The sequence below is a fragment of the Salvelinus alpinus genome, chromosome 5, assembly GCF_045679555.1.
Source record: "Salvelinus alpinus chromosome 5, SLU_Salpinus.1, whole genome shotgun sequence".
Lineage (NCBI taxonomy): Eukaryota > Metazoa > Chordata > Actinopteri > Salmoniformes > Salmonidae > Salvelinus > Salvelinus alpinus.
The window spans coordinates 3668730-3682242 of record NC_092090.1 but is presented as its reverse complement, the minus strand read 5'-3'; the positions used below and the strand labels follow the sequence as shown (position 1 = coordinate 3682242).

The window sequence follows — 13513 nt, the reverse complement described above, 5'->3', positions numbered from 1 at the left end:
GACGCTTGGCATTGCGTATGGTGATCTGAGACTTGTGTGCGGCTGCTCGGCCATGGAAACCTATTTCATTAACTTCTTCAGGCTGCAGGGCGGTGCCGGTACACTTATGACAACATCCAGCTCAAGTGCAGGGCGCGAAATTCAAAATGTATTTTTTGGGAATATTTAACTTTCACACATTAACAAGTCCAATACAGCATTTGAAAGATAAACATCTTGTGAATCCAGCCAACATGTCTGATTTTTAAAATGTTTTACAGCGAAAACACCACGTATATTTATGTTAGCTCACCACCAAATAGAAAAAAGGACAGACATTTTTCACAGCACAGGTAGCATGCACAAAGCCAACCTAACTAACCAAGATCCAACCAAACTAACCTAGAAACAACTTCATCAGATGACAGTCCTATAACATGTTACACAATAAATCTATGTTTTGTTCGAAAAATGTGCATATTTGAGGTATAAATCAGTTTTACATTGATGCTACCATCACAGCTACCGTCAGATATAGCACTGAAGCAACCAGAGTAATTACAGACACCAACGTCAAATACCTAAATACTCATCAAAAACATTTCTGAAAAATATATGGTGTATAGCAAATGAAAGACAAACATCTTGTGAATACAGCCAATATTTCAGATTTTTTAAGTGTTTTACAGCGAAAACACAATATAGCGTTATATTAGCTTACTACAATAGCTAACACACAACAGCATTGATTCCAGGTAATCGGTAGTGATAGCACAGTTCGACAGATATATGAAATATCATCCCAAAATGGGTCCTACTTTTGCTGATCTTCCATCAGAATGTTGTACAAGGGGTCCTTTGTCCAGAACCGTCTTTGTTTGGGTTTAGAAGGTCTTTTTTCCCTCTTGAATTAGCAAGCACACTAGCCAAGTGGTGCTAAGCTCTCCATCCTGAACAAAAGCAGACAACGCAACACGCCTAACGTCCCGAATAAATTTCAATAATCTAATAAAACTATATTGAAAAAACATACTTTACGATGATATTGTAACATGTATCAAATAAAATCAAAGCCGGAGATAGTATTCGCCTATAACGACGGCTTTCCAGAAGGCGATTCCAGGTCCAACTTCGCGCTTTCGAAAAAACAGGAAATGGCGGACTACTCATTCCAAGAGCATTTATTCCACTTCAGACCAAGATAATCCACTGATTTCTTCTCTCACTTCCTCTTGACATCTAGGGGAAGGTGTATGACGTGTATGTATACCAATACGTATCATGCCCATTTATAGGCAAGCCTTTGAACAGAGACCTCGATTTCAGAAATCTCACTTCCTGTCAGGAAGTGGGCTGCAGAAGGAGTTCTGTTTCACTCAGAGAAAAAATTCAAACGGTTTTAGAAACTAGAGAGTGTTTTCTATCCAATAGTACAATAATAACAATAATATGCATATTGTACGAGCAAGAATTGAGTACGAGGCCGTTTGAAATGGGCACATTTTTCCAAGTTACTCAATACTGACCCTGCAGCCATAAGAAGTTAAGCTTTCAAAAATACAGTTATGGTGCTGACGTTCATTTTTCTAAATAAAAGCCTGAAACTATGTCTAAAGCCTGGTCACAGCCTGAGGAAGCCATTGGAAAAGGAATCTGGTTGATACCCCTTTAAATGGAGGTTAGACTGGCCAAGAAACACAGTTTAAAAAAATATATATATCACTTACGTTTTCGTTTTCTCAGGTTTCGTTACGTTTTCTCAGTTTTTTTTTTGCAGAATAACTATTGTTATACTCACAGACAATATTTTGACAGTTTTGGAAACTTTGGAGTGTTTTCTATCCTAATCTGTAAATTATATGCATATTCTACGATCTGGGCCAGAGAAAATGTCCGTTTACGTTGGGCACGTTATTTTAAAAAAAAGAAAAGAATTCTGACCCCTAGCGCTAAGAAGTTAAGAGTTTGTTAGCAAGAAGACTTGTTCCTGAGTGGCCTAGTTAGCTTTTACTTGGTACTCATCCCGGATCCGGGAGCACCCCCCACAGTAAAAAAGCTGACTAGCATAGCCTAGCATAGCGTCACAAGTAAATACTAGCATCTAAATATCATTAAATCACAAGTCCAAGACACCAGATGAAAGATACAGATCTTGTGAATCCAGCCATCATTTCTGATTTTTAAAATGTTTTACAGGGAAGACACAATATGTAAATCTATTAGCTAACCACGTTAGCAAAAGACACAACTTTTTTTACTCCACCAGTTTTTTACTCCATCAGTAGCTATCATTAATTCGACTAAATAAAGATATATATAGCCACTAACCAAGAAACAACTTCATAAGATGACAGTCTGATAACATATTTATGGTATAGCATATTTTTTTTAGAAAAATGTGCATTTTTCAGGTATAAATCATAGTTTACTATTGCAGCCACTATCACAAAACTCACCAAAGCGACTAGAATAACTACAGAGAGCAACGTGTATTACCTAATTAATCATCATAAAACATTTCTTAAAAATACACAGCGTACAGCAATTGAAACACACAGATCTTGTGAATCCAGACAATATTTCAGATTTTCTAAGCGTTTTACAGCGAAAACACGTTATATTAGCATACCACATGAGCTAACATCACCCCAGCATTGATTCAAGGCAAAAAGCGCGATAACGTTATCACCACCAAAATATATTAATTTTTTCACTAACCTTCTCAGAATTCTTCAGATGACAGTCCTGTAACATCATATTACACAATGCATATAGAGTTTGTTCGAAAATGTGCATATTTAGCATCACAAATCGTGGTTATGCAATGTAATCTGTCAAAACATGGCATGCATTCTGGCCGGCGCCATCTTGGAAAGGCACCTAAGTTTACGATTATTTATCGATTAGATTGACTAAAAAAATACAGGTTGGACAGCTAATGAAAGATGCATTAGTTATTAATGCAACCGCTGAGTTAGATTTTTAAAATTAACGTTACTAGACATACAGTGTGCGTTGCAGCCAGACTAGTGCCGCAACAATGGCCGACAAATGCGTTTACATTTTTCCACATAAATACGGAATAAAATCATAAATAGCTCTTACTTTTGGACGAGCTTCCATCAGTATCTTGGGCAAGGTGTCCTTTGTCCAAAAGAATCGTTGCTTTGTTGTAAAACGTCCTCTTCAACTTCGGAACTAGCAGCTAACAATAGCTACGTGGCACACACATGTCCAAATCCTCAAACGCAATACTACGAAAATTCCGAAAATAGCAATATACTCGCATAAACTGATATAAATCGGTTTCAAATAACTTCGTTATGATGTTTCTAACACCTATATCGAATTAAATTACAGACGGACATATCTAAGGCCGATAACTGAGCGTTTCAAAATGCTATCCTGAGGTCTTGCGTTGCGTAATGGCGGAAGTCGAAAAGAGAGCGCACTTCGTTCCTTGCCCTTTTATAAGCTCTGAGAAATACGTAGAAACACCATTCCACTTCTCATTGGTTACTGACATCCAGGGGAAGGCGGGTGCAGTTCATTTCGATCCATAGGGCACACACAGAGCTTTAAACTGATCTGAGAACAGAGACTATTTTTCTGACCTTCGCATATCCTGTCATGATTTTCGCTGTAGAAAGAGTTCTGGTTCACCCACAGACATAATTCAAACGGTTTTAGAAACTAGAGATTGTTTTCTATCCAATAGTAATAATAATATGCATATTGTACAAGCAAGAATTGAGTATGAGGCAGTTTAATTTGGAGACGATATTTTCCAAAGTGGAAACAGCACCCCCTGTATTGAGAAAAGGTTAACTTCTTCAGGCTGCAAGCCCGACACCGGGCACAATATGACAACAGCCACTTCAAGTGCAGGGCGCGAAATTCAAAATCAATTTTTTTTTAATATTTAACTTTCACACATTAACAAGTCCAATACAGCATTTGAAAGATAAACATCTTGTCAATCCAGCCAACATGTCCGATTTTTTTAATGTTTTACAGAGAAAACACCACATATATTTATGTTAGCTCACCACCAAATAAAAAAGAGGACAGACATTTTTCACAGCACAAGTAGGATGAAGTAGCATGCACAAGCCAACCTAACTAACCTAAAACCAACCTAAATAACCTAGAAAAAACTACCTCAGATGACAGTCCTATAACATGTTACACAATAAATCTATGTTTTGTTCAAAAAAATGGCATATTTTAGCTATAAATCAGTTTTACATTACTGCTACCATCTTAGCCACCATCATAGCTACAGTCAGAAATCGCACGGGAGTAGCCAGAGAAAATACAGACACCAACGTCAACTACTAATTACACATGAGAAAACATTTCAGAGAAATATATGGTGGATAGCTAATGAAAGAGAAAGATCTTGTGAATACAGACAATATTTCCGATTTCTGAAGTGTTTTACAGCGAAAACACCACATATATTTATGTTAGCTCACCACCAAATACAAAAGACAGACAGACATTTTTCACAGCAACGGTAGCATGCAAGTAGCATGCACAAAGCTAACCAAACTAACCTAGAACTAACCTAGAACCAACCTAAATAACCTAGAAAAAACTCCCTCAGATGACAGTCCTATAACATGTTACACAATAAATCTATGTTTTGTTCGAAGAATTTGCGTATTTTAGCTATAAATCAGTTTTACATTACTGCTACCATCTTAGCCACCATCATAGCTACAGTCAGAAATCGCACGAGAGTAGCCAGAGAAAATACAGACACCAACGTCAAATACTAATTATACATCAAAAAACATTTCAGAGAAATATATGGTGGATAGCTAATGAAAGAGAAAGATCTTGTGAATACAGACAATATTTCCGATTTCTGAAGTGTTTTACAGCGAAAACACAATATATCGTTATATTAGCTTACTACAATAGCTAACACACAGCAGCATTGATTCTAGTCAAACGCTAGCGATAGCACAGTTCGACAGATATATGAAAAAGCATCCCAAATTGGGTCCTTATCTTTGTTGATTTTCCATCAGAATGTTCTCCAAAGGGTCCTTTGTTCAGAACCGTGTTCATTTGGACCTAGAACGAACGATGTCCCTCTTGAATTAGCATGGCACACTGGCCATGCCGTGCTAACCTCTCCGTCTTGACAAAATTCTTGCGTCGCATCACGTCTAAAGTCCAGAATAAATTTCAATAATATAATTAAAGTATATTGAAAAAACATACTTTAGGATGATATTGTGACATGTATCAAAAAAAATCGAAGCCGGAGGTCATATTCACCTATAACGAGTGTTTTCCAGGAGCGCAGTCCAGTTCCTACTTCGCGCCCGCACTTATCACTCCAAGATGTTGTTTTCAGTCCCTGACAGAGATAATCAAGTCATTTCTTCTCTCACTTCCGCATGACATCCAGGGGAAGGCGTGTGACGTGTTTCTACAGTTCTAAGTGCCAAGGCCTTTTATAGAGAGTATCTTGAAGAGAGACATAGCTTCTTGGAAATTTCACTTTTTACAGAAAATGGGCTGTAAAAAGAGTTATGTTTCACTTAGAGAAATAATTAAACCTGTTTTAGAAACTAGACAGTGTTTTCTATCCAAAAGTAATAATAATATGCATATTGTAAGAACAAGAATTGAGTACGAGGCCGTTTGAAATGGCCACCTCTTTCCACTGCTGATACTCACTGCTGATATTTGAGCCATAAGAGGTTTTAAGAGAGAAAAGGAAAATGGGGAGCTCCTCTCTCGCGCGCAGGAACTATTCCGAGGACACTTGACTACTTTTGAAAAATCTCGTTCATTTTTCTAAATAAAAGCCTGAATCTATGTCTAAAGCCTGGTCACAGCCTGAGTGCATTCAAACCTATGTAAATCAGTTACTTCTTAATGTATAGACTTAAAACTCAGGATTCTGTAAAAGCCTACTCCAATGAGGATATGTGTTTACTTTTAGCTTCCTATGCCAACCGCAAGTGCCTTAAAATGGGGTCATAAGTGCTGTTTCGAAGGGTTAAAAAAGTAAAATCTTTCCAAAACTTCATATGTGTGATTAGGCAACCCTCATGAACTGTAAATCAGTCATTCATCCCATCAGATTTAAGAAAAACTCACACACCCACACAGCAAGGATGGAGTGACACACTGTGGGGTGTAGAGACAGACAGTGCCTGCAATAGTTACCTTTGTTCGAACTATTATAGAACCGTCAGACCTAGAGTTCAGAAACTTTAGAAACCTGTTATAAAGCTCAGGTCGATAGTGCACGGTGAGTTATGTGGCTCTAGAAGGTTCTCGGACCGAGAAACAGCCTCGTACATTTGCAATAACCTCAATTCATTTTGACCATTACGAAAATGACAACATTTAGAAAAGTCCCAGAGTCGCAAGACTAGTTGCATTGAAACCGACTCGGCCCATAGAGACGGACCCCAACGTTTCTGTCCGATAGCTCATTCAAGGACCCCTTAGCAAGGCATGGAAAAAGGTGGATTTTAAGCACCAATTAAGGTCTTGCTCGGGCACCGAATGATCTATCGAGCCAAAACTTGGGATTCGAGGTCACCTCACATAGGCCTACACATAATGTCAGAACTGGTCCCGCAGCTAGTACGTAACTACGTGTTATATGTTTTTATTGTGGTTTAAATAGAGTGCGCTGTGAATTTTGGGCCTGCTCTGAAATATGTGATAGTTGGCTTCTAAACGAGTTGGAAAAAGTGGGTGTGGTGTCAGTTTGTATCAGTCTGGTGTCTGAAAATATCTAATTGACTGATGGACACTGACTTGCTAGTTGACTTCTGTACATTTGCAATATGTTTAAACAGTGAGGTACCATCACCAAAATGACATTCTGAAATCAACACCAACGAGCAATGGAGAGGAACCACTATCACTGCCCGGTCACCCCGAGTTCATCAGGCCAGTCAATTTTGCATTTCTGCAGTATTTTTGTGCATGTCAAATTCGTGATGGTATATGCCCATTAAAACATATTGCAAATGCACAGTACATTTGCAATTTGATTCAACAGTGAAAAACATCACCAAATGGACAAGATGAAATCAACACAACGAGCAATGGAGAGGAACCACTATCACTGCCCGGCCATCCCGAGTTCATCAGGCCAGTCAATTTTGCATTTCTTTAGTATTTTAGGCTATGTTTCATGTTTTGGGTTACCAGGCACGATTTGAAAAACGGTTTTAAATGCTTTTAGGGGGCATCCAGACATCCATGTCCGCTATGGGAGCACCATACTACGGCCCCAAGTCAATGGGGTCCGGCCTGAGTGATTTATGGAGGTTTTCAAAAAAATAAAAAAAATATTCTGTTTCATGTTTTGGGTTACCAGGCACGATTTTCAATACGGTTCTAAATGCTTATAGGGGGAATCCAGACTTCCATGCCCACTATGGGAGCACTATACTACGGCCCCAAGTAAATGGGGGCCAGCCTGAGAGATTTATGGAGGTTTAAAAAAAAATGGATGTCTGTACATTTGCAATTTGATTCAACAGTGAAAAAACATCACCAAATGGACATGATGAAATCAACACAACGAGCGATGGAGAGGAGCCATTATCACAGCCCGGCCATCCCGAGTTCTGCATTTCTGCAGTATTTTGAGCATGTCAAATTCGTGATGGTAAATGCCCATTAAAACATACTGCAAATGGACAGCCGTGCACCTGGTGATTACAATGCCTTTAGTGGGGAGCACCCCCCACCCATGCCCATCCAAAGTGATGGTAAATGCCCATTAAAACATACTGCAAATGGACAGCCGTGCACCTTGTGATTACAATGCCTTCAGTGGGGAGCACCCCCCACCCGTGCCCATCCAATAGGGGGTGCCCCTTGTCATTTTGGAGGTAAAAAAAAAGAAGGTTATTTTCGACTTTTGACTTCCTATGAAATCATATTGCAAATGGACAAAACATATGCCTTATGGACAAGTTTTAAAAAATGCTGATAATAAAATGATAAAAGTATGTTCATACAGTTCTTATACATGTGTTATTGACAAAAAAAATCTAAAGAATTTCAAAAAATGGTCCAGAAAGCACTTTAAGCGGGTGATACGTTTTTTCAAATTTTGGGGAATTTTCGACTTCCTATGAAATCATATTGCAAATGTACAAAACATATGCCTTATGGACAAGTAAAAAAATAAAATAAATATGATAACAAAATTTGACAAAAGTATGTTCATACTGTTCTTATACATGTGTAATTGACATAAAAATCGAAAGAATTTTGCAAAAACGGTCCAGAAAGCTGTTTTTTAAAGGGGGTGATAAGTTTTTTATAAATTTCAACTTTTGACTTCCTATGAAATCATATTGCAAATGTACAAAAGATATTCCTTATGTACAAGTTAAAATTTAAAAAAAAAACATGATAATAAAATTTGACAAAAGTATGTTCATACAGTAGTTATACATGTGTAATTGACATAAAAACCGAAAGAATTTCGAAAAACAGTCCAGAAAGCACTTTAAGGGGGTGATAAGTTTTTGCAAAAATGTTCAAATGTTCAAAATTTTACTCTTGGGTCTTCACTTGTGTTACATTTGCAAAATGAAAAATTACAGTAGAGCGCACTTGCCATCTATTTGATTTTTGGAGTGTTACAATTGGCATTTGCCATATGGCATTTGCAATCAGTTTTGAATGAAACAACGCCGAATTGAGTGGTATTGTACATCGTGTAAATGTTTCGTACGGTGCCAATAACTTCCCATTCATTTTTGTCCATTTCAGGGGGGTGTTCCCTTACATATAATTGTATTACATATAATTGTGGGGTACAGAGGAAGTCATAAAAAAATAATGTTAACCAAAACACGACCCTGCCAACCCGCACTGCTTCTTGACACACTGCTCGCTCAACCCGGAAGCCAAGGTGTCGGAGGAAACAGCGTCCAGCTGGCGACCGAAGTCAGCTTGAAGGTGCCCGGCCCGCCACAAGGAGTTGCTAGAGCGCGATGGGACAAGGATAGTCCCGGCTGGCCAAACCCTCCCATAACCCGGACGATGCTGGGCCAATTGTGTGCCGCCTCATGGGACTCCCGGTCATCGAACCCAGGTCTGTAGTGACGCCTTAGAATGTGTGTTAATAAATCCTCCTAGGAAAACTCTCAGGGCACCAGAATAAAACATTCTCAGAACCTCCCTGGAACCAGAGTAAAACATTCTCAGAACCTCCCTGGAACCAGTGTAAAACATTCTCAGAACCTCCCTGGAACCAGAGTTAACTTCTCACGAGTCACCAACCCTGATCCGGTAGCACCCCCCACCCTCCACCCCACTGAGTAGCATAGCTAGCATAGCGTCACAAGTAACTTGTAGCATCTAAATATCATTAAATCACAAGTCTAAGACACCAGATGAAAGATACAGGTCTTGTGAATAAAGCCACCATTTCAGATTTTTAAAATGTTTTACAGGGAAGACACAATATGTAAATCTATTAGCTAACCACGTTAGCAAAGGACACAATATTTTTACCAGGCAGATTCGGCTAGGCGCCCACGGCCAGTTCACATGCACAACAGATATGATATAACATCGTAAATTGGGTCTTACTATGGCTGATCTTTCATCAGAATGTTGATCAAAGTGTCCTTTGTCAAGATGAGTCGTTGGTTCTGTTCAGAATTGTTCCTTGCCCACTCCATTTAGCACAGGTACCGGTCGAGTGGCACGGATTTCTCAAACGTAAATACAATCCGACAACGGAACACCGCAAAACTCCCGGAAAAATTCAAATAATCTGATTAAACTATATTGAAAAAACATACATTACGATGATATGGTCACATGTATCAAACAAAATTCGACACGGAGATAGTTTTCATACATAACGCCAGCAAAACAGTACACAATCGCAGCTCAAATTCGAGCGATTCAGTAAACCGGAAGTTGTCGGTCACGCCAAAGAAATGGGTCCTATTTCACGTCAGTCCCAGATAAACAAAGGATTTCTCCTCTGACGTCCTCTTGACAACCAGAGGAAGGCGAATGAAGTGTGTTTCTGGTCATAGGGGGCACGACCATATATAGGCAGAGCTTTGAAGCCAGCATAACACATCTTGATTTTATGTTCTTGGTCATGGAAAGTGCTGTGGAATGACTTCTGTATCACTCAGAGACAAAATTGAAACGGTTTTAGAAACTAGGGATTGTTTTCTTTCCAATGGTATTATTTATATGCATATAGTAAGAGAAATAATTGAATAAGAGGCAGTTTAATCTGTAGAGCAAATTATGCTAATGCGAAAATAGCACCCCCTGTAATCTCAAGAGGTTAAACATTCTCAGAACCTCCCTTGAACCAGAGTAGAACATTCTCAGAACCTCCCTGGGACAAGAGTTAGAGTACAATGAGCTGGGTAGAGTTGAGGTGAGGAGATCAACAGAGACAACATGTAATACAGTGGCTTGCGAAAGTATTCATCCCCGTTGGCATTTTTCTAAAATGTTTTTTTTTACTTACAACCTGTAATTAAAATAGATTTTTGGTGGGGGTTTGTATCATTTGATTTACACAACATGCCGACCACTTTGAAGATGCAAAATATTTATTTTTGTGAAACAAACAGGAAATAAGACAAAAAACTGAAGACTTGAGCGTGCATAACTATTCACCAGCCCAAAGTCAATCCTTTGTAGAGCCACCTTTTGCAGCAATTACAGCTGCAAGTCTCTTGGGGTATGTCTCTATTAGCTTGGCACATCTAGCCACTGGGATTTTTGCCCATTCTTCAAGGCCAAAGTACCCCAGCTCCTTCAAGTTGGATGGGTTCCGCTGGTGTACAGCAATCTTAAGTCTTAAGTCATACCACAGATTCTCAATTGGATTGAGGTCTGGGCTTTGACTAGGCCATTCCAAGACATTTAAATGTTTCCCCTTAAACCACTCAAGTGTTGCTTTAGCAGTATGTTTAGGGTCATTGTCCTGCTGGAAGGTGAACCTCCGTCCCAGTCTCAAATCTCTGGAAGATTGAAAAAGGATTCCCTCAACAATTTCCCTGTATTTAGCGCCATCCATCATTCCTTCAATTCTGACCAGTATCCCAGTCCCTGCCGATGAAAAAAACATCCCGACAGCATGATATTGCCACCACCATGCTTATCTGTGGGGATGGTGTTCTCAGGGTGATGAGAGGTGTTGGGTTTGCGCCAGGCATAGCGTTTTCCTTGATGGCTAAAAAGCTCAATTTTAGTCTCATCTGACCAGAGTACCTTCTTCCATGTGTTTGGGGAGTCTCCCACACGCCTTTTGGTTAACACCAAGCATGTTTGCTTATTTTTTTCTTTAAGCAATGGCTTTTTTTCTGGCCAGATTTCCGTAAAGCCCAGGTCTGTGGAGTGTACGGCTTAAAGTGATCCTATGGACAGATACTCCAATCTCCGCTGTGGAGCTTTGCAGCTCCTTCAGGGTTATCTTTGATCTCTTTGTTGCCTCTATGATTAATGCCCTCCTTGCCTGGTCCGTGAGTTTTGGTGGGCGGCCCTCTCTTGTCAGGTTTGTTGTGGTGCCATATTCTTTCCATTAAAAAAAATTGATTTAAATGGTGCTCCATGGGATGTTCAAAGATTAGGATATTTTTTTATAACCCAACCCTGATCTGTACTTCTCCACAATTTGTCCCTGACCTGTTGGGAGAGCTCCTTGGTCTTCATGGTGCCGCTTGCTTGGTGGTGTTGCAGACTCTGGGGCCTTTCAGAACAGGTGTAAATATACTGAGATCATGTGACACTTAGATTGCACAGAGGTGGACTTTATTTAACTAATTATGTGACTTCTGAAGGTAATTGGTTGCACCAGATCTTATTTAGGGGCTTCATAGCAAAGGGGGTGAATACATATGCACGCACCACTTTTTCGTTATATTTTATTTGGGGGATTTATTGAAACATGTAATAATTTTTTTAATGTCTTTTCCCCATTTTGGACTATTTTGTGTTTGTCCATTACATGAAATCCAAATAAAAATCTATTTAAATTACAGGTTGTAATGCAACTAAATAGGAAAAACACCAAGAGGGATGAATACTTTTACAAGGCGCTGTATCTCAGACTTACATTGAAGATGACGGCGGGGGAAGGAGTGAGACGCTTCAGACTGATATAGGACAAGATCTTTACCATGTGACCCTCTCTTCCTGCCACATAGGTCAGCCTGAGGTGGGACAGAGCACAAACACGTTAGTTCAACATAATATTGGCAATATGTTTTAACACTTTGTGACAACTGCTGATATAAAAAACAGGCTTTATAAACATTTTGTTTGATTAAATTTGATTAGCAAAGAAAACGTCTTCCTGAAGTTTTCCCTTTACCTGCCGGCAGTGAAACAGCTCCCATTGGCCGCCCCGAAGGTGGAGAAGACGACAAACACAGGGACTACCCACGACAGGGGGTACAGCACTCTGTCACCAAAAGTCTAAGGGGCACAAACAAGTCCCTCCGAGGAGACGGGGGGATACAATAAATAAAATGTAATTGTTTGTTGTTGAAAAGAATGCATCTTGTTCTTGCTAAGGGAGATATGATGAGCCAAACCAATGGCTTCCTCTGTCTCCGTCCCTCTCTATCTCCATGACGACCCTCTTACCACAGCGACAGCGGGAGACTGCAGTAGTTCCGTAGCGGTCATGGCACTGAAGTATGCAATGTTGACCAGCACATAGCACACAGACACCAAGGGAATACCAATGATAATGGCCAGGGGAAGGTTTCTGTTAGAGAGAGAGAGAGAGAGAGAGAGAGAGAGACAGAGAGAGAGAGAGAGAGAGAGAGATAGAGAGAGAGAGAGAGAGAGAGAGAGAGAGAGAGAGAGAGAGAGAGAGAGAGAGAGAGAGAGAGAGAGAGAGAGAGAGAGAGAGAGAGAGAGAGAGAGAGAGAGAGAGAGAGAGAGAGAGAGAGAGAGAGAGAGAGAGAGAGAGAGAGAGAGAGAGAGAGAGAGAGAGAGAGAGAGAGAGAGAGAGAGAGAGAGAGAGAGAGAGAGAGAGAGAGAGAGAGAGAGAGAGAGAGAGAGAGAGAGAGAGAGAGAGAGAGAGAGAGAGAGAGAGAGAGAGAGAGAGAGATATATATATATATATAGAGAGAGAGAGAGATAGAGAGAGAGTGTTAGTGTGAGATAGAGAGACTACAACCAACACATGGTACACAGACACCAGTGTTAGAGGATCATGTAGCACACAGATGGAGAGAGAGACAGAGAGTTGAGAAATCTCTTGTTATCGTCCAACCAGTAAAGGCAGTGGCGCGTGAATGCCAAGGGAAGCCAAGCTTCCACGAAAATCAGACCAATAAAACAAATACAATTATTAAACAATTTATCTTTTGTCTCTGTGTTTTCATAATTTTCCTTCAATTCTCAAGTGGCTGAATCAAACATTCTCAGAACCTCAAGTGGCTGAATCAATCTCATCAGAGAAATCATATTAGCGAGGGAAACAGCGCCCCTTTGTCTCAGTATGTGTAGCAGATGTATCTGATGCTGTCTGGCC

At 39.9% G+C, this 13513-nt stretch overlaps 1 protein-coding gene across 5 annotated transcripts in view; it reads right to left on the bottom strand.

Annotated features, from left to right (window-relative positions):
- The window catches only part of LOC139575434 (b(0,+)-type amino acid transporter 1-like), an 84790-nt gene that overhangs the window by 11889 nt on the left and 59388 nt on the right, over positions 1-13513 (bottom strand). For all 5 annotated transcript variants that reach the window (XM_071400385.1, XM_071400387.1, XM_071400384.1 and 2 more), the window contains 3 exons: positions 12616-12739; positions 12341-12444; positions 12083-12179 (listed from right to left, as the gene is read on the bottom strand). In XM_071400385.1, the coding sequence (XP_071256486.1) occupies positions 12083-12179; positions 12341-12444; positions 12616-12739 (325 nt within the window). The remainder of the gene's footprint in view (positions 1-12082; positions 12180-12340; positions 12445-12615; positions 12740-13513) is intronic.